This window comes from Oncorhynchus keta, chromosome 8, assembly GCF_023373465.1.
Source record: "Oncorhynchus keta strain PuntledgeMale-10-30-2019 chromosome 8, Oket_V2, whole genome shotgun sequence".
In the NCBI taxonomy this organism is placed as follows: domain Eukaryota; kingdom Metazoa; phylum Chordata; class Actinopteri; order Salmoniformes; family Salmonidae; genus Oncorhynchus; species Oncorhynchus keta.
In genome coordinates this window covers 20,821,361-20,842,677 of record NC_068428.1, presented here as the reverse complement: position 1 = coordinate 20,842,677, position 21,317 = coordinate 20,821,361, and the positions used below count along the sequence as shown (strand labels likewise).

The 21,317-nt window shown below is 43.2% G+C and overlaps 1 protein-coding gene across 2 annotated transcripts; it reads left to right on the top strand.

Moving 5' to 3' along the window:
• Positions 1 to 2,555: 2,555 nt before the first annotated feature.
• On the top strand, positions 2,556 to 21,256 carry LOC118386983 (WD repeat-containing protein 26-like). 2 transcript variants are annotated; one of them, XM_035775052.2, is made up of 14 exons: positions 2,556 to 3,299; positions 5,171 to 5,270; positions 5,804 to 5,860; positions 10,566 to 10,702; positions 11,219 to 11,316; positions 14,575 to 14,731; positions 15,304 to 15,442; positions 15,721 to 15,861; positions 16,196 to 16,315; positions 16,717 to 16,862; positions 17,136 to 17,214; positions 17,366 to 17,495; positions 17,802 to 17,996; positions 18,084 to 21,256. In XM_035775052.2, the coding sequence occupies exons 1-14, from the start codon at positions 3,016 to 3,018 to the stop codon at positions 18,107 to 18,109; spliced, it is 1,809 nt and encodes a 602-aa protein (XP_035630945.1). In that variant the 5' UTR covers positions 2,556 to 3,015; the 3' UTR covers positions 18,110 to 21,256. The 2 variants fall into 2 exon arrangements, with proteins under 2 accessions (XP_035630945.1, XP_035630944.1); XM_035775051.2 differs by having other exon boundaries at positions 14,575 to 14,749.
• The last annotated feature ends 61 nt before the right edge of the window (positions 21,257 to 21,317 follow it).

Sequence of the window (21,317 nt, the reverse complement as noted above, 5' to 3'; positions counted from 1 at the left end):
CTCCCGGGAAGGACTGCCCGCTCCATGATCTCGCCATCACGGTTGACAACTCCATTGTGTCCTCCTCCCAGAGCGCTAAGAACCTTGGCGTGATCCTGGACAACACCCTGTCGTTCTCAACTAACATCAAGGCGGTGGCCCGTTCCTGTAGGTTCATGCTCTACAACATCCGCAGAGTATGACCCTGCCTCACACAGGAAGCGGCGCAGGTCCTAATCCAGGCACTTGTCATCTCCCGTCTGGACTACTGCAACTCGCTGTTGGCTGGGCTCCCTGCCTGCGCCATTAAACCCCTACAACTCATCCAGAACGCCGCAGCCCGTCTGGTGTTCAACCTTCCCAAGTTCTCTCACGTCACCCCGCTCCTCCGCTCTCTCCACTGGCTTCCAGTTGAAGCTCGCATCTGCTACAAGACCATGGTGCTTGCCTACGGAGCTGTGAGGGGAACGGCACCTCAGTACCTCCAGGCTCTGATCAGGCCCTACACCCAAACAAGGGCACTGCGTTCATCCACCTCTGGCCTGCTCGCCTCCCTACCACTGAGGAAGTACAGTTCCCGCTCAGCCCAGTCAAAACTGTTCGCTGCTCTGGCCCCCCAATGGTGGAACAAACACCCTCACGACGCCAGGACAGCGGAGTCAATCACCACCTTCCGGAGACACCTGAAACCCCACCTCTTTAAGGAATACCTAGGATAGGATAAGTAATCCTTCTCACCCCCCCCCCCCCTTTAAGATTTAGATGCACTATTGTAAAGTGACTATTCTACTGGATGTCATAAGGTGAATGCACCAATTTGTAAGTCGCTCTGGATAAGAGCGTCTGCTAAATTACTTAAATGTAAATGTAATGGCCTATTTATTTCCTTAACTTACCTCATTTGCACTCACTGTATATAGACGTTTTGTTATTATTATATTATTGTATTATAACTCTATGGCAGGAATTAAAGGGCTGAAATTTTGGATGTTTACACTTACTAAGCACTTAAACTTGGTGATGACGTACTGTCCCCATGAGTGACAGAACACTGAGCCAATCATGGCGCAATGCTCCTATTTTCTGCTGGCTCGCCCCACCACCACAGAAAGCACTGAGCTAGGCTGAAACACCTGCATTTTGGAGATGCCTCAAGAAAACAGAAAACAGACCATGTGTGTATGCAGCTTTATTAACTGAATTATACATGTATTTTTTTTTACATTGTTTGCAAACTGATATGTGACACGTATTAATGCCAACTAGGCAAGCTCCCAAAAAATACATATTGAAATATACACTACTGCTAAAAAATGGCCTGTAATCGAACCCACGAACTAGTCTAAAGAAGGACAGTTGTATTGCTTCTTTAATGCTAACATAAATTGCAAAAGGGTTTTTTAATTATCAAATAGCCTTTTAAAATGATATACTTGGATTATCTAACGCAATGTGCCATTGGAACACAGGCGTGATGGTTGCTGATAATGGGCCTCTGTACGCCTATGTAGATATTCCATTAAAATCAGACGTTTCCATCTACAATAGTAATTTACAACATTAACAATGTCTACACTGTATTTCTGATCAATTTTATGTTATTTTAATGGACAAAAAAATGCTTTTCTTTAAAAAAACAAGGACATTTCTAAGTGACGCCAAAATTTTGAATGGTAGTGCGTGTATATATATATATATATATACATTTTTAAAAAAATGTGGTGCTCAAAACAGCCCTGAATGATGGGTTGCCATTGTCTGTGTATTTCAACCTACTACCGTACAGTATTTCTGCAATCCTCAGCACAGTGAATTGCAGTACTATTTCTGGCCTCTGGGGGTCATTGTTGCACCATGTATGCAGTTTGCATCCCATACTAAACGAACTGAAAATCTGGCAGACTGCATATTTTCTCCTTGAAGCATTATCCCTCACAGGAAGGGACTATGAGACAGTATGAGGATGTGACTGACTATGTGACTGTTTTTCACCCCATTGTAAAGCTCTCAAACATTCAGTTCAGATTCAACTTTAAGAGGAAGACGTGTAACAGATCCACAGATCCACTGAGAAGACTAAAAACGGATGTATGTCGTATTACTTCGCAATGCTTTCAGAAAACGATAGTAATTGTTGGTTTTCAGAATATCACATATTTGCAATTGTTTTGGTTTTGGAAGCACTGCAACACACCGTGAGACTGTAGGATGTTACCAATAATTTATTGGTGGGATGGCGTGTCGTGTACCGTTAAACCAATAGCCTACGCCAGAAACATGAATTAATTTGATTATCTGTCTTCGTTGTTTAAATTCAGATTTTGTTTGAACGAGCCGTACACGGATCGATCATCCTGGCTCGATCATCCTTTCCTCATAGTGACCCCTCTAATAAAAACCCAAACAATGAGTAGAACATCACGAATTAATTATATGTATCTGAAGACATTTCTGTATGCCATTTTCTCATAATGTATTTATTGTTATCATAAAAACAATCAATATGCGAAATTGTTTCTCACGCGCCACCTATTGGTTATATAATTCTACCCGGAAGCAGGGTAATATATGAATTTCCGGTAATGTTAGCGTGTCTGGACCAATGATGTGTGTCTGGACTCCATTAGGGGGTTGCAGCTGTTTTGAGAGAAACAACAACAAAAACGGAGCGACAGAGGGGACTAGTTACCACAGAGTCAGTGTGTTCTCAGCCGGTTACGAGGGCTGGATCCTGGGAGCTAAGACCTCCTTTCCCACCCGGGGCTTCGCCGGCTTCTAATCACGGCCGCTCTCGGTGAGGAAACTCTGGCCTCCGCTTCCTTCTCCTCCGGCTCGGACACCGACGGAGCGTCGCCGCCCCCGCGGAAGAAACACCGAGCCTCGGCGGCGGAGGGAGCAGGAGAGCCCGGGGCTTCAACAGTTGCGACAGGCCTTTCTGGAGTTGTTTTGGGATTTACTACTACTTCTCCGCATCACCAAGCCACCTCTGCTATTCACTTTAACATAACCCCTGTCAACAATCTTAGCGGCAATAACATGCAATCAAACGGGGAAGGACAAGGACAGGATTCGGAGCTTTCCTGCCTGAACAGCGCACAAAACGGGGAGTCATCCTCGGCTGTGGGAACGCACTCCAATGGGGTTCTAACCAGCACAAACAATGGGAATAGTGTTGGAGCCGGACTGGGGTCTGGGACCTGTGTCGCCTCCACATCCTCGGGGTCGGAGATTGGCTCCATGAAAAAGAAGAAACGACTTTCGCAGTCTGAGGAAGATGTCATTCGATTAATAGGACAACATCTCGACGGGTTAGGGCTAAAGTAAGTTTACACGATGTGTCATTCGAACGAAAAGTCCCTGAAGTATACAAGCACATGAAATATTTGTACGTGTTTTGAGCGAAACTGCTTTGGGGCAGTTTAACTGAATTCTGCGGTTGACTGACAAACATGGGGGAGGGGGTAGTTAGCGAGCAGGCTGACGTTAGTTGAAGGAGAAGGGGTCCATCTTGCACAATACGGAGTGGGAGCTAGATAGCGCAACTAAATGTTACCTAGCATTCGTTATGGGGGTTATTATCACGTTTATACAGAATACAAACACAATTTGTTTGGCTACATTTACCTCGAACCAACTTTCTTCAGTGAGTAGCTAGGCTAGCTAGTTAGTTGAACTATGAGTGTTGTGGGTTGTATTGACGTTATCTAGCGATATATTTGTTTTACACGGATTGAAATCGCATTACATCACTTGTAATCCAGCGAAACATCCATAATGACTTGTTTGGCTACAAATTACGTATAACCATAATAGGTATTTAACCATAGCCTGTCACGAGGGCCGATTAAATTTGGCCTGTTATTTATACTGTGGCGCCAGGTAAAGTAGTTTTCTGCAACGAAATATCTGCATTTAGAGGATTGCGCAAAAGTGCGTAGGGAGAACAACAATAGAGCGGCGATTCGTTTTTCGTTTTATGTTATCCCTTATTTGTCCCTCTCAATGCTTTGGTTTTATTATTACATTGACATTTGGTGTTTACAAAGGGAACGTCGGTATAAGTTTTGCTTGATAAATTGTTGTAAAGTAGAAAACCGGACGGGTCATTTTGTATCCACTCAGTGGTTCTTATGAGTGGCGGTCGTCTTCAACGACAACAACCATTATCTATTTACAGTCCCCTTATCAATACCACTGCACTGTTGCGTTTCTTTCGATCTACTTATGTGATCAGACGTTGTGTTGTCATATTTGTCTGCAAATAATGGTCTGTATCACTCATGTCAACAATGTCAGTAGTGCATATAAGGACGTCGTACTTTAAGTCGGTGATATTTACCTCGTTTTATCATTATTGGTAGCTGGTGAAGTAGTCAGAACGGCTTCCCCACTGGGGTATGGTTTCATGACGGCGCTTGAATTCGCGTCTAACCAGCAGTTTTAGATTAGAAACGTTGGTTGAATCTAATAATAGATGGCGCAAGCTGAACCCATCAGGACTCGGCAGGAAAAACGATATTTTGAGCCCTCCATGGCTAAATCGGCCCCTGTCACCATAATGAAATCTTAATGCAGTGTTCGATAGACCCAGGCTGCTACTGCTCGCCACTGACTGTGTGGAAGTGGGACTGACATTACACAGTGTCTTTATATGGGAAATATGCATTGTCTGCTATGGACCTGACGACCCAACGTTTCAAATGTGGAAGTGAGAACCATGTCAGACACAGCAGGGTGAAGCTGAAAACACTCTGCTGCGCCACTCTTCTTTGATACCTGAGGATGATGTCATCATGCCTTGGCGTCAGTACACCCCCCTCCACTCCATTTTAGCACACTTATAGCACTCACAGTTGTCTGGTCTAGAATGATAACAAATGCCACTTCTCTTATTGGTGGATATGGTTTTAGATGTTATGTTTGTTTTTCTCCCTCATTCTTTCCTTTGTCTGTCTGGTATAACATATCAGGTCCATTGTCTGTCTTGTTTGCCAACATTAAGCAAACGTTTGCTATAAACAAACATTTAGGCAACTGGTGTTTAATCCACCTCTGTGATCAATCGGATTTTAGGCTGACATTTCAGTTCCTTTACATTCTGTCTGTTCTTGTCTGTCTTGTTGTTCTAATGTTCAGTTAACTTTGCAGGAAACATGTGAGGTAACGTTTCCCCCCCTTCTCTTTTCCGCAGTCAAACAGTGGACCTGCTGATGCAGGAGTCAGGCTGCAGACTGGAACATACCTCAGCTACGAAGTTCCGCAACCACGTCATGGAGGGGGAGTGGGACAAGGTGGGTCCCTGGTTACCATAGTTACAGCTGCACCTATAATGCTACGCTTAAGTTTAGAGACAGTACCGATAACATGGTTCTGTTACTAAGTGTAAGTATCTATCACATGTACAACACCAATGTTAGTCTACATATGGAGTAGATGTACAGTGCTATTAATAAACATAGGTGCCAATCAATAAGAGATTGGAACTCTGTGAAACAAACCTATATGTATGTTCCTAGTAAGGTTTTTTTAGGAATGTGTTATTTGATTATAAAACTAGCTCCTTTGGCTGAACTTTCTCTTCTACATTGACACAAAATGCTCTCATTCCAAGAGCCTCATATTACATTTTTTATCCCATAAATGTACAGATATAAAATGGCTCCACACTCCATAAAAATGACAGTTTTTGGCTTCCTACACTGATAAAGTGTTGTTACTGGTGGTGCCTTGTAGTGGTAAACTGTTTTGATTTGCTGTTTTTGTGGAGAGGAAGTGCTGAGCCAACTATTTGTCTCCCCTTGCCCCTCTCTTTGTTTTGGTCCAGGCTGAGAATGATCTCAACGAGCTGAGAGCACTGATGCATTCTCCGAACGCTATTGTGGTAAGCCCAAACCTGACCTCATAGACATTCAGCCATGCAGTGAAAGGGTATACACAGGTTCTAGAACGGTTCTTTCCCAAACCGGACTGTTCTAGATTAGAAAGTCGGTGGCAGGTAGCCTAGCGGCTAAGAGCGTTAGGCTAGTAACTGCAAAAGGTCGCTGGTTAGAATCCTCAAGCCGACTAGGTGCCTGTATGCCCTTGAGCAAGCCACTTAACACTAATTGCTCCTGTATGTTGCTTTAGGTAGGAACGCCTGCTAAATAATTTTAATATATAGTCCCCCCTTTGAGGCATATCCTTTCTGGCTGTGGGATTTCAAGTGTTTCCCGGAATGCCTTGGAGGGACTGACTGGAATGTTTATACCAGATATCCTCATATATGGGGGTATAATATCCTGCATTTAGTCATTTGCTTGTCAGATGGTAAGTGTAGGGAATGTTTCTCAATTACATTTTTCCACCACTAGTATTATTTGACAAGAACAACAAATATCCATGCATATTCTGATGGAGCCCTGAAATGGAGTTCACATACAGGACCAGTCAAAGGTTTGGACACCTACTCATTCAAGTGTTTTTTTTATTTATACTACTACGTTGTAGAATATTAGTGAAGACATCAACTATGAAGTAACACACATGGAATCATGTAGTGTTAAACATATTTGAGATTTTTCAAAGTAGCCACCTTGGTGACAGCTTTGCACTCTTAGCATTATGTTAACCAGCTTCATGAGGTAGTCCCCTAGAATTCATTTGGGTTAACAGGTGTGCCTTCTTAATTTGTGGAATTTCTTTCCTTAATGTGTATGATCCAATCAGTTGTGTTGTGACAGTGTAGGGGTGGTATACAGAAGATAGCCCTATTTGGTAAAAGACCAAGCCCTATTATGGCAAGAACAGCTCAAATTAGCAAACAGAAACGACAGGCCATCATTACTTTAGGACATGAAGGTCAGTCAATGCGGAACATTTCAAGACCGTTGAAAGTTTCTTCAAGTGCAATCACAAAAACCATCAAGCACTGTGATTAAACTGACTCTCATGAGGATCGCCACAGGAAAGGAAGCCCCAGAGTTACCTCTGCTGCAGAGGATAAGTTCATTAGAGTTAACTGTACCTCAGATTACAGCCCAAATAAATGCTTCACAGAGTTCAAGTAACAAACACATCTCAATATCAACTGTCCAGAGGGGACTGTATGAATCAGGCCTTCATGGTCGAATTGCTGCAAAGAAGCCACTACTAAAGGACCCCAATAAAGAGGAGAGACTTGCTTGGGCCAAGAAATCCAAGCAATGGACATTAGACCGTTGGAATTCTGTCCTTTTGTCTTGATGAGTCCAACTTTGAAATTTTTGGTTCCAACTAAAGTAGGTGAACGGATGATCTCCACATGTGTGGTTCCCACCATGAAGCATGGAGGTGATGGTGCCTTGCTGGTGACGTGACACTGTCAGTGATTTTATTTAGAATTTAAGGCACAACTTTTGACTGGTACTGTATATCATTCAGCGCTTCTGTGATTTGTAAATTATAGGACTTTCCTCTCCCATGGGTACAGCACGTTCATATGTCAACTAAAGAACACTGAGGACTGCAGCTAGACTAATTTATACTTATCAGACCTAGCTAGCTCATTAGGATACAGGATAGACTAGATATCAAAATGGCCTTCTATGGCTTAGCTTAGTCTTGCACCTGTGAAGTTTCATGTCGCACTTACTAGCTAGGTTTGTTATTGTGAATGCAATCAATTTTCTGAATGTTTAAAAACAAATAGCTAGTTTTTGCCCTGCATTATACCAAGACTGCATGCAATATATACTCACACAAAAGTATGTGGACACCCCTTCAAATGAGTGGATTTGGCTATTTCATTAGTTAATGTGACGACTGTTCATCGAATGATTAAAGTTTCTAATTGCGTGATTAACTGAATCAAGCAATTATTAACTCATTAACCTGGGGCACCATGGGAAAACTAGTTTTTATTGGGTTTCTATTTCCCAAATTAACTCACAGAATATCAGAATATCGATTTATTTTTTATTTTTATATATTTAATTTTTTACAACAACCGCTGATTAACCAGTTACCTCTACTAATCTCGTTCTTAATGTCGTATAGCCGTGAATCTGCACGGACCCGGGTCTCACCAATGAGTTCCTACCACACAAATCTTAGTTGAATATTTATTTACTAAAAAGCTGAAATGATGATAGACAAAACACATTATAGGCTATTGATTAGAACTTAGTATAACGGGCCAACACACTACCCAAAATTGGGATTTCAAAGAGAGAGAGAGAAAAAAAGAGAAATATACATTTGGGTGAATTTGTCAGCTATGCTATTCTAACCCTAGCCTAATGATGTAATTGCGTGGAGATGATCTCCGAGGATTCTCTGCGTGGACCGGTCTGCTCGAGGACTCACTACTCCGGCGCACCTCTCTGGTCGTCCTCCCGATGTCTGTGTCCTTTTGGCTTAGGAGTCTGTTCCCTCACCCTTTGCTCTGGAAGGGGTCTTCTGAGGATAGACAGCTCTGCAGCTCAGAGCTCACAGCATAGGAATGAAACCCGTTAGATACCATGATTCGATGGGAGATGGAGGCTAGGTGGTTCCACTTGAATTCACCCGCTTAGACACAGCTACTCATCCGTAGCTTGGGTAGAAAATAATTTATTTGTCTTCAAACTTGTGTTGCGTTCTGGGTTCGTTGACTTTTTGGACCTTTGCTGCAGCTTGGGTCACGTAGTCTCCTGTGAAGTCTTCACTCACAGGTTTTATACCCTTGGGTCCGAAGTGTTACGCCTTTAGGGCAATTCTCTGGGCGTACCAAGTTAATGAGACATGGTCTAGATTTTTATTCAAATCCAATTTTAGACAACTAACTAAACATTTCATCTTCCCCAAAACATTCTCTTCGATTTGGATATTTTCCATACAACTTACAATGTATAAACATCAAACATATAGTATAAAAACCCTTCACATTACAACGTTTTCGTAATAACGTCATAACAAAACAAAAATGACATACATTTTCATATTCCATCTATTGTCATGACCACCCTTTATTTCATGTTTAATGTTCTGAGGCTGGTTCTCCATAGTAACAGGACAAAAGGAGTTTGTCTGTGGCCTGAGATTTACCAGGGGTGTGAGGGGTCATAAAACCCCCACATCTTCAGACCCCTAGATCTCTCCTCCTCTGTTGGGGTTGAGAGAATCTGTAGGGTTGTGGTCTCCTGTAACCTGACCTGATCAGGACAGTCATGACACAGCCATGGACAAATGTCAGTAGAATGGCCTTACTGAAGAGCTCAGTGAATTGTAGTGTGGCACTGGCATAGCCATAAGGTCAGTTTGTCAAATTTCTGCCCTGCTAAAGCTGCCCCGGTCAACTGTAAGTGCTGTTATTTTGCAGTGACAATGTCTAGGAGCAACAACAGCTCATCCACGAAGGGGTAGGTCACACTCAAAGAACTCGATGGCTGAAGTCTCTCCTCGGTTGCAACACACACTACAGAGTTCCAGACTGCCTCTGGAAGCAACCTCAACTGTTTGTCGGGAGCTTCAGGATATGGGTTACCATGGCTGAGCAGCCTTGCACAATGCCTAAGATCACCATGCACAATGCCAAGCGTTGGCTGGACTGGTGTAAAGCTTGCCGCCATTGGACCCTGGAGCAGTGGAAATGTGTTCTCTGGAGTGATGAACGCTACCAGCTCCAATACCTAGTGCCAACTGTAAAGTTTGGTGAATGAGGAATAATAACCCTGGGGCTGTTTTTCATGGTTTCGGCTAGACCCCTTAGTTTCAGTGAAGGGAAAACTTAATGTTACAGCATGCAATGCCATTCTAAATGATTATGCCTTTCCTGTTTCTGCATGACAATAACCCTGTGCACTGAGTGAGGTCCATACAGAAATGGTTTGCCGTGATTGGTGTGGAATAACTAGACTGGCCTGCACAGAGCCCTGCCCTCAACCCCGTCGAACACCTTTGGGATGATTTAGAACGCCGACTGTGAGCCAGGCCTAATCACCCAACACCAACTCCATGCTAATGTCCATGATTTTGGAATGAGATGTTTGACGAGCATGTGTCCACATACTTTTGGTAATGTAGTGCATGTCAACCTGGAATGGCTGCTCTTATGATTATGGTTGGCACTTGACGGTGGTAATTTACATACCAGAGTCATAGATATAATTGAAAACATATGTGTCTGTTTTACGTTGCGTTACCTCGTTTCTTGGACTGTGATAGACACTGCAGGCCCATGATAAGACAGACTCCCCTTTTTATTAATACCAGAAGTATCACAACTGACCAAAATACCCAGACTGGTTAACACTCTTGTTTGTTGTTACAAGTATTAACTTGAACAAGGAAGTGGCCAGTTACAACTGGCATAGTGAGGTCTCTGGGGTTAAGCCAACGCCCACCATGTGCCCCCAAGTCCAACCATCGGCGCCTGTTTACTCTCACCATGGCAATTTTGCCTGTCACACAAACGATGTTGGTATGAGTGCCTGCCTCCTTTGGAGCACAGGATTAGTCGTCGGGGGGTTGTTTTGAATCTATCAACACCCCTCCCACTCATTTTCTCATACTTCCTCAACCCTCTCCATGTCGACCTTTCCTCTTCTCCATCTATCTCTACCCCTTTCCTTCCCTCCCTCTCTCTATAGCGTATGAAGTTCTTGCTCCTGCAGCAGAAGTATCTGGAGTACCTGGAGGACGGGAAGGTTCTCGAGGCGTTGCAGGTGCTCAGGGGAGAGCTCACACCGCTCAAGTATAACACAGACCGCATCCATGTTCTCAGCGGGTACGTTATCACATAAGTGCCCCACACACACACACACACACACGCGCAGTCAGTATGCCGTTGTAGTCCCTTCTGATCACATCAATCAACTATCGCAAACAGGATTCACATACTCAGTTCATCTATCACTTGATTGACTTGTGTTGACTACTTGACTTATGTTAATCATCAACTTTTACACTGTCAAGTACAACGTGGACAGCATCCAAATAATCAGCATGAAAATAAAACAATAATGCCAACTGCTGCATACAGACACTCAGTAGGTATATCAGTCTGTCCATTAGGCAGTTATTGAAGACATGGATTATAAGGACAAACTAACAACCAACTTTACATCAGTGGTTGATCATTCGTCACATTGTCCGAGTTCAATCTGTGTCTTTGGAGTAATAACCAGGTTATACAGTGTTACTACGGTAAATACAGGTTAGTGATACTGTTATTATGGGTTATGCATAACAGTGATGTATCCAGAGGTGTGTGTTGTAGTCTGATTCACATTGTGTTGTGTAGGTATCTGATGTGTAGCCATGCAGAAGACCTGCGTGCCAAGACTGAGTGGGAGGGCAAAGGCACAAATTCCCGCTGCCGACTACTGGACAAGCTACAGAGTGAGAACACTAACATTTTAAATACTTTATTTTAATCCACAAATCACATTACATAGTAAAATATTTGAATCCACAAATCACATTACGTAATAAAATATTCAAATATTTCAAAGGTCTTTGATGCAAGGACGCGTAAGGAAACAAAAAGCACCTTTTCCTCCACACAGTTAGGTTGCCCATAACAGCTGGAACAGAGCAGACTACCTCGCCAGTTGTTTTGCTCTACTCTTAAGTAGGCCTGTAATCTGAAGGCCATGTACCATAAGACTACATACAGAACCAGTCAAAAGTTTGGACACCTACTCATTCAAGGGTTTTTCTTTATTTGTACTATTTTCTACATTGTAGAGCAATGGGGAAAGGGAATAACTTGTCAGTTGTACAACTGAATGCCTTCAACTGAAATGTGACTTCCGCATTTAACCCAACCCCTCTGCCTTAATCGATATCCGCGTCTTCGGCGCCCTGGGAACAGTGGGTTAACTGCCTTGCTCAGGGGCAGAACGACAGTTGTTTTTTTTTTACCTTGTCAGCTCGGGGATTCAAGAAGACATCAAAACTATGAAATTACACACATGGAATCATGTAGTAACCAAAAAAGTGTTAAACAAATCTAAACATATATTTTAGATTCTTCAAAGTAGACACCCTTTTCTTTTGATGACAGTTTTGCACACTCTTGGCAGTCTCTCAACCAGCTTCACCTGGAATGCTTTTTATGACAGTCTTGAAGGAGTTCCCAAATATTCTGAGCACTTGTTGGCTGCTTTTCCTTTACTCCCATCTCATCCCAAACCATCTCAATTGGGTTGAGGTCGGGGGATTGTGGAGGCCAGGTCATCTGATGCAGCAATCATCCCTCTCCTTCTTGGTCAAATAGCCCTAACACAGCCTGGAGGTATGTTGGGTCATTGTCCTGATGAAAAGCAAATGATACACCATCCCATCTGGTTTGAGCTTAGTTGGACTGTCGCTGCAGAATGCTGTGGGAGCCATGCTGGTTAAGTGTGCCTTGAATTCTAAATAAATCAGACGGTGTCACCAGCGGTGACGGTGTCACCAGCAAGGCACCATTCTGAATCTCTGAACTCTAATGAACTTATCCTCTGCAGCAGAGGTAACTCTGCATCTTCCTTTCCTGTGGCGGTTCTCATGACAGCCAGTTTCAGCTTGATGGTTTTTGCGACTACACTTGAAGAAACTTTCAAAGTTCTTGAATTTTTCCACATTGACTGACCTTTATGTCCTAAAGTAATGATGCATTGTCATTTCTCTTTGCTTATTTGAGCTGTTCTTGCCATAATATGGACTTGGTCTTTTACCAAATAGGGCTACCTTCTGTCTACCACCCCTACTATGTCACAACACAACCGATTGGCTCAAATGCGTTAAGAAGGAAAAATTCCACAAATTAACTTTTTAAATTTATTTAATTTATTTAACCTTTATTTAACCAGGTAGGCAAGTTGAGAACAAGTTCTCGTTTACAATTGCGACCTGGCCAAGATAAAGCAAAGCAGTTCGACACATACAACGACACAGAGTTACACCTGGAGTAAAACAAACATACAGTCAATAATACAGTATAAACAAGTCTATATAACAAGGCACAACTGTTCATGGAAATGCATTGCAGATGACTACCTCATGAAGCTGGTTGAGAGAATGCCAAGTGTGCAAAGCTGTCAAGGCAAAGGGAGGCTACGTAAAATATATTTTGATTTGTTTAACACTTTTTGCTTACTACATGATTCTATATGTGTTATTTCGTAGTTTTGATGTCTTCACTATTGTTCTACAATGTAGAAAATAGTAAAAATATAGAAAAACCCTTGAATGAGTAGGTGTCCAAACTTTTGACATGTATTGTACGTGGCCCAAACTGCCAAATATAATCGCCACCAACTTGCATTTGTATCGCAGGCTTTCCAAGCGTGACATTAGGGGCTGGTATTGAAGGAACTTTTCACAAAAGGCCTGCTCCATGTAACAATGGAATGAGCAGCCCACTTCCAAAATCAGCACTTCCTTCTGGTCTCCTCCCACAACAACAATATTTGACTTATTCGGCATACAAGAAAACACATTTTCATCAAACCAGGCTCTTCTGACAAGAGCACGGTTTGAACAGTGCCTTGAGAAAATATTCACACTTTGATTTACAAGGTGGGATTCAAATGTATCTTCTTTTTTTTGTCAACTATCTACACAAAATAATCAGTGAAAGCGGAAGAAATTCTAACATTTGTTAATAAAAATTTAAAATATTGAAAAAGAGAACACATCTTGGTTTTCAACCCCCTGAGTCAATACATGTTAGAATGACCTTGGCACCAATTCTTTCTGAGTTTTCCCATCCTGGATTGTGTAAAAGTTGCCCATTTTTTAATGATCTGTCAAATTGGTTTTTGAACATTGCTCGTCAACCATTTTCAAGTGTTGCCGTAGAAATTCAAGTAGATTGAAGTCACATTTGTAACTTGCCCACTTTGGAACATTCACTGGCTTCTTGGTAAGCAACTCCAGTGTAGTTTTGGCCTTGTGTTTTATGTTTTTGGTCTGCTGAAAGGTGAATTCATCTCCCAGTGTCTGGTGGAAAGCAGACTGAAGCAGATTTGCCTGTACTTAGCTCCATGCTGTTTTATTATTTACTCTCCAGTCCTTAACAATTAACGTGTTTTATTGGATTTGCCCCAAACATAACACTTTGTATTCAGGACAAAAGTGAATTGCTGTGCCGCATTTGTTGCAGCTTTACTTTAGTGCCTTGTTGCAAACAATGTATGTTTTGGAATATTTGTATTCAGTATAGGCTTAGTTTTTTTCACTCTGTCAATTAGGTTAGAATTGTGGCGTAACTAGAATGTTGTTGATCCTTCAGTTTTCTTCAAGCATATACATTAAACTCTTAACTGTTTCAAAGTCACCATTGGCTTCATGGCAAAATCCCTGAGCGGTTTCTGAAGTATGCCTGTGTCTTTGTAGTGACTAGGTGTCTGTATTGATACACCATCCAAAGTGTAATTAATAACTTTACCATGCTCAAAGGGATGTTCAATGTCTGCTATGTGTGGGTTACAGAGATTGAGGTAGTCATTCAAAAATCATGTTAAAAACACATTGCACACAGAGTGGCTATCTTATATACACACACACACACACACACTCTCACATGGTTTCGCAGGGGTCTAGGGATGTACATCAGACTGGACTATAGTTTAACTCCTGCCTCTGGTCCTTTTCTCCAACCCTCTCCAGCATACTTGCCCCCGTCGGTGATGCTGCCGCCACGCCGGCTGCAGACCCTGCTGAGACAGGCTGTGGAGCTGCAGAGGGACCGCTGCCTCTACCATAATACCAAGCTGGACAGCAGCTTGGACTCTGTCACCTTGCTCCTGGACCACGTCTGCAGCCGGTCAGCAACGCACTCAGGGTGACAGTTTCTGCCAAACACAGATGAAATGTGCAAAAAAAACTTAACCTGACAACCCTTTTCTTTCTGCGGTTTTTACAGTACACATCGGTAAAGATGGTGGCAATAATCTATGCAGATATAAAGAAAAGCATGTGTTTTAATATAGGGTCTTTGTGTATTATAGAGTTTTCCTGACCCCTTGACCTGACTTGGGGGAACTCAGGGCCCACATGGTCAGGAAAAGCTCAGAACCTATGTATAACCATTGCATGTAATGCAATAACGAGCTGCAATTTTCTGAACTCGTTTGTACGCCAGTGTCCTGTGTGTTTGGAATGGTACGTTTTTTTTCTGTCACTTTTGCGCACTACAGGAGTTTAGTGGACATAAAATATCACCCTCAATCGTTTACCAACTCCCTCTCACCCGTAGTGCCTCTGTCCTCTTCATTCTATTCCTTTCTTTCTCCACTATCCTCTTGTATTTTCTTCTCATCCTCCCCATTTTCTCTCGCCTTTTTATTTAAACCTTGGACCTTGGATGACCTCTCTCCTGGTTGACCATACCCACAGGAAGCAGTTTCCGTGCTACACACAGCAGATCCTCACAGAGCATTGTAACGAGGTGTGGTTCTGTAAATTCTCCAACGACGGCACGAAGCTGGCCACCGGCTCCAAAGACACTACCGTCATCATCTGGCAGGTGGACCCTGTGAGTACCACGCTGAGCCCATTTCCCCCACACCACCTGCTGTGTACATTCCCACTATATGCCATATAGGATGAGTCATCTCTTGCATTAATGGCAAAGATGGCCACTGCAGGTGTAGGCAACTAGATTCAGCCACAGGATGATTTTTGTTGGAGTGAACATAAGTATAATTTGCACACTGCAAATTGACCGCAACTAAGCCTCTTGCAGACCCCTGATCCACTGTCTTCCCATTCGTGCTTTGCGCTAACCCAGAGCCTGGTCTGTGTGGTGTCTAGGAGAGCCACCAGTTGAAGCTGCTGCGAACCCTAGAGGGCCATGCCTACGGTGTGTCCTACCTAGCCTGGAGCCCTGATGACACCTACCTGATCGCCTGCGGGCCTGATGACTGCTCTGAACTCTGGCTCTGGAATGTCCCGGTATGGCAATCCCCACACTTATACACACACACATACACACTGGGACATCCCTATATGGACAATCCCTGCGTGCCCACACACACTGGAACAGCCAGGTATTGCAACACACACACACACCGCCCGGCAACGCTGTCTATTGGTGCAGGCATACACTGCAACCGTCCAGGACGAGGATTGATTGGAGTTAATTAGATAAATGTGACTTGTAACTTATTGGCCAGATAGTTCCTGATTTTATTGGGACTGATAAAAACAGCCGTGCAGTGGACCTCCAGGCTGGGAACTCTTCAGTGTCTGTGTACTGACTGAGTGGTTTTTGTCCCCTGCTGGGCAGACTGGAGAGTTGCGGACCAAGATGAGCCAGTCCCACGAGGACAGTCTGACCAGTGTGGCTTGGAACCCTGATGGGAAACGGTTCGTCACCGGGGGACAGAGGGGACAATTCTACCAGTGTGTAAGTATTGGTGGGTGTGTGATCTATCCACCAGATATACTAGTTGGTTCTTCCAGTTTGTCCTGCCAGCGTGTGATTAGTGGGGAGACTACAGGGTGATCTGTGAGGAGGATACAGGACAGTGGGGAGGGACTAATACAGCATTGAATATGGACATGCTACTTTTAGATTTGCAGCTTGACACCTTTATTGATTAGCTGACTAGACAGGAACCTGCTGACCTCCAAAAAGATTGTCAGGATCTAATGTGTCTGTTTCTATTTGTGCAATTGCCAAAATGTGTGTCTGATTTTCTAGGAGCATGGGCGATACCGTTATGGACTGGCCTGTGTGTGATTTGATTGATTCCCAGAATCTGGACTATATCCATTTGGACCTATGTATTGATTGTGTTATGGTAGGACCTGGATGGTAACCTGTTGGACTCATGGGAGGGCGTACGTGTGCAGTGCCTCTGGTGTGTGGGGGACGGCAGAACAGTGCTAGCGTCTGACACACACCAGCGGATCCGGGGTTACAACTTTGAGGACCTAACGGACAGAAACATGTGAGGGCTGTATTAATGAGTAGATAACTGAAAATATGTAAAGGGCACGTTGACAGATGTATTAATAATAAATGCATGATTTAAATATTAACAAATGATACATGAGTTACTCAGTGTTTCCTGCTGTTTATTGTTTTATAATTAGATTTATTAATACAAATTAAGCAATACTGGAGCACTTAATGCGCTGTGAATTACTAATCTTACATATAGAATTCTCTATGCAGATTTTTAATCCACTTTTTAATTGATCATTGTGAATTTCTCTTACAGAGTTCAGGAGGACCATCCTATCATGTCTTTCACTGTTTCCAAGAACGGAAGATTAGCTTTGCTAAATGTAGCAACTCAGGTGAGTGGGGATATGGTGCCATACTTGAACACTGAAGTGTGTGTGTGTGGAGGCATTGGACTAGTGTCTGGGTGGGAGATTAAGGAGTTTGTGGCAATGCTAATGGTTGTCTTTAGTGTCTAACTGCTCCCATTACCCCCCCACCCTACAGGGAGTGCATCTTTGGGATCTGCAGGACCGGGTGTTGGTTCGGAAGTACCAGGGTGTGACCCAGGGCTTCTACACCATCCACTCCTGCTTCGGAGGACACAATGAAGACTTCATCGCCAGCGGCAGCGAAGGTACACCCAGAGACCCAACAGCAACCATTTTAGGCATCAACTACTCCTTATGCTCAGGATTGGGGAAATGAGTGATATTGAGCCCTAGAACAAACATGTTCACCTCTTTGTCCCTCACTATGGTTTCATTCAAATTATCTCTCAAACACATGCAGAGACTTTGCCTTGCAGCATATAATAGGGAGGTTGACCTTGCCACTTTTAAAAAATATTAATACCATTGTTCCCCCTCTTCCTCTCCTCTCTCTTACGTCCTCCACCTTTCCTCTCCCTCTCTTACCCTTCCTCCTCACTTTACCCCCTCAGACCATAAGGTGTATATCTGGCACCGCCGCAGTGAGCTGCCCATCGCTGAGCTGACAGGGCACACTCGCACAGTCAACTGCGTTAGCTGGAACCCCATCATCCCAGGCCTCATGGCCTCCGCCTCGGACGACGGCACTGTGCGTGTCTGGGGCCCCGCACCCTTCCTCGACACACAGGAGGTGGATGGGCTCAACGGTAACTACCACTAGCATTTTGTTAGCACAGTGGCTGTAAAACAGCGAAAGGTGTTACAAGTAATTAATGTCCCTCATCTTTCCCCAGAGAACTGCAGCAACATGGACAGTTGATGGTGACTTTGGAATGGAAGACTTTTTTTCTCTTTTACCAACGGACAACAAATAAACATCAAAACGAATCCTAGACCTAACAAAACAGAAATAAAAGTAAATCAGTTGTGTCTCATGACCTGGCAAAACTGTGGAGGTGAGGATGAACACACTCTTAGAAAACCAGGTCTTCATCCAGAACCAGTGACCCGGAAAATCCGATCCACTGGTACTCCCTGTGGCTTCCTCCTCCTCCACCCCTCTCCCAAACAAGGCCACAGCCAAACCAGGGGCTCTCCCCTGAATCTTCCCCTGGAAGCCCACCTCCTGCCTGGCTGACAGGCACGGTGTCCCGCACCTGATCTCTCCAGACAGCCATTACAGACCAGCCGCACTAATTGGACCGCGTCTGTCGCTATATCATGTGTCTGTGGGAAGGGGGGGGGGATATTACAACTCTTCCTTCTATTTGTTTTTTTTAATCTTCTTCTGACTAGCTCTTTTCTTTGCACTTGAGTTGTTGGATGAAGGCTGAAAATATGCACAAAACCAACCAACCGGCAAAGTAAAACGCTATGCTTATTTTGATTTTCTTTTTTTAACGATAGTAAGCATTTAACAGGTGAATCCTAGGTTTGAACTAGGAGTAGTGGCTGTAGAGTGCTTCAGTGTGAACAATACGCTCTCAATTAGGAAAAGCTATTTTTATCCCTTGTTTAAAGTCTAACCCGAACAAACTCGCTACAAAGTCTCACCCTCTGACTCCCCCATCTCCCCCTCCCACTTCGGCTGTTAACAGCACAGCACATAGTTCCACAATATCTACCTGTGGGGAGGGGGGAAAGGTGAACTGTCAAAGGTGAGGGGTCAGTGATAGCTGGTCTCATGTGAAGCAACCCTTGTGTTGAGTATCTCCCTGAGAAGGACATACTGTTGGCTGTAGAGGTCTGTACATGCAACTTTTGCGGTACACTGAGGACTGCATCTGTCCTTCCTCTTCGTGTATGTGCGTGTGCCCTTCTGTGTCAATGTGTGTCTGGGTGCGCTTCCGTGTGGTTTGTTTGAGTGAATGCAGGTGCATGCAGACCTGTGTTTTTAGTCACACCAGCAGTCACCCCCCCCCCCGTGAAATTTTAAAAAGGCTTTTAAACCCATTCTGAATTAATCCAAAGCCCCATAGCGACATCTATCTGTGGAACAAAGAATACTTTAGAGACATTTTTGAAAATTATTTTTTTTAGCTGGGGCTTTTCTTTTTACATTTGACTTTGCTTTTTATATTTCTCCTTACCACCACCTACCATTGGAAAGGCACTGAGGTATCAGAATTAAATCTGTTTTGTGGAGGGGGGAAAAAAGTGAATGACATGCATTTCAACGAGCTGTAAACTGTGTTGTGAGAAAAGGGTAATTTCATATGAGGAGGAATTAACGATTGTAGTGTTGGAGACAGGTTTAATGAATGACACTTTTTTTTTTAGAGCGTTCTACCCCCTAACACAAACACTCCACAAACCCACATGTATACCCAAAACACAACGCTGCGCTTTGAGGTCTACCCCAAGTCACACCTACAAACACTCAATTTCAATATGATCACCTGCCACAATTCCATGAACCCTACACAGTAGTATAGCGTTATTGAAGTTAAAGTTACAGAACCAAACAACCTCCCACATTCAAACGCACACAGGCATATAGCTGCGCTCTTACGTACGTACAGCCCATACGGAGCGAGACCGACTTCTGCACAACACCCCTTTCCTTCTCTCCAGACCTCCTTATCAGTGGTGAAAGCACCATACAGAGCTTTCTTCCTCCAGATTAGGGGTATGTAATGACTATTTTCTGTGAACTGATATTACATGTTTAAAAATAACTGAAATAATTTGTTTCATTTTTTTTGGTCTTATTTCATTTTTTTGGTTGACCCCTCACTGTATTATCATATTAAAATATAACCAGACAACTGGTGTCCTCTTTTTTTAAAAATGTAAATCCCGCTTATAATTCATTTAGCCTTTTGGGTAAAATGTTTACCTTATCCACTACTTCTTACATGTAATCAGTGAATATGCGCACTAACACTCATGCCAATATAATATGAGTGTGGTGGGTTATGCTTTGGGAGTGTGTTACCTTAAGAGTCTAGAGAGTTTAAACTGTCTACCCCTCGCCTTTAAAAAGAGACTCTACGGTGATTCAATACTTGCATGTCTGTGGAATAAGACCGGGGGGGTCTATTTTTGTGCCACTGTTGGTTGCGGTTGCCATTTCTGCCCTTACCAAAACGCTTGAGACCCAAAAGTGGCGGTGTGTGTAATTTCATGGTCTAAGGTTAGTCTGGAATGGTATTTCTCCCATTCTTGACCCTTCCATCTCCTGGACCACTGAATGGACTTGAACTCTCCATCCACACCTTATGTCATGTCTGAAAAATTGAGGCAAATCAAAAGTGAAGAACCCAAAAGCTTTCACAAAGTTATTCACCTGCTGGTGACATTCTATGTCTGTATGCAACTTGGTGTCTACTCTGTTCTTTTGAGTTCCTAGGAATTTTAATGATTTGATGATGCTAATAACTATTTCTCTCTCTGGAGGTGGTAGGGCTTTTTGGGGGAGTAAGGGTTTTTGGTAGCAGATTAAAATAGTTATTGTGGGATGGGGACCTGTTTGCGTTTTTAATGTGTTATTACAAAAGTGATTGTACTGTTTTGTATTGTGTAGGAGAAGTGTTATGTATGCATATTTTCAATAAACATTCAGGGTTTTGAAAAAGAGCTGTGGCCCGGAATACCAAGGGGCTGGAACATAGTCACTCCCTAAGCACAGATACAGGATCAGTTTACCCTAGCCAATCCTATCCACAGTCCCTTATAATCATGAGGGGGTACAGAGCTAAACTGACCTTCGATCAGTGTGAAGGGACAACACGTCTCATCAGACTTTAGAGGAAAGCTTGAGTTCCCAGACTGAAAAGAGCTCTCCATTTTCCTGTGTTTAACTTTGTATTGTTGATTGAGTCACTTGAAAATTTGATGACATTTGGTGTAATTCAGAGAATCCACATGGCAGGAAAGAGGCAAAATGTGCATCAGAGGGGATCAAATGCCAAATGTAGAGGTAAACAAGATCTGTTGCCAATAAAATGTGACTATTTTGACTAAACCATCTTGTGTTGAAGCCATTTTTATCGGCCTGTTATTATACAGGTCATAGACTAATTGCA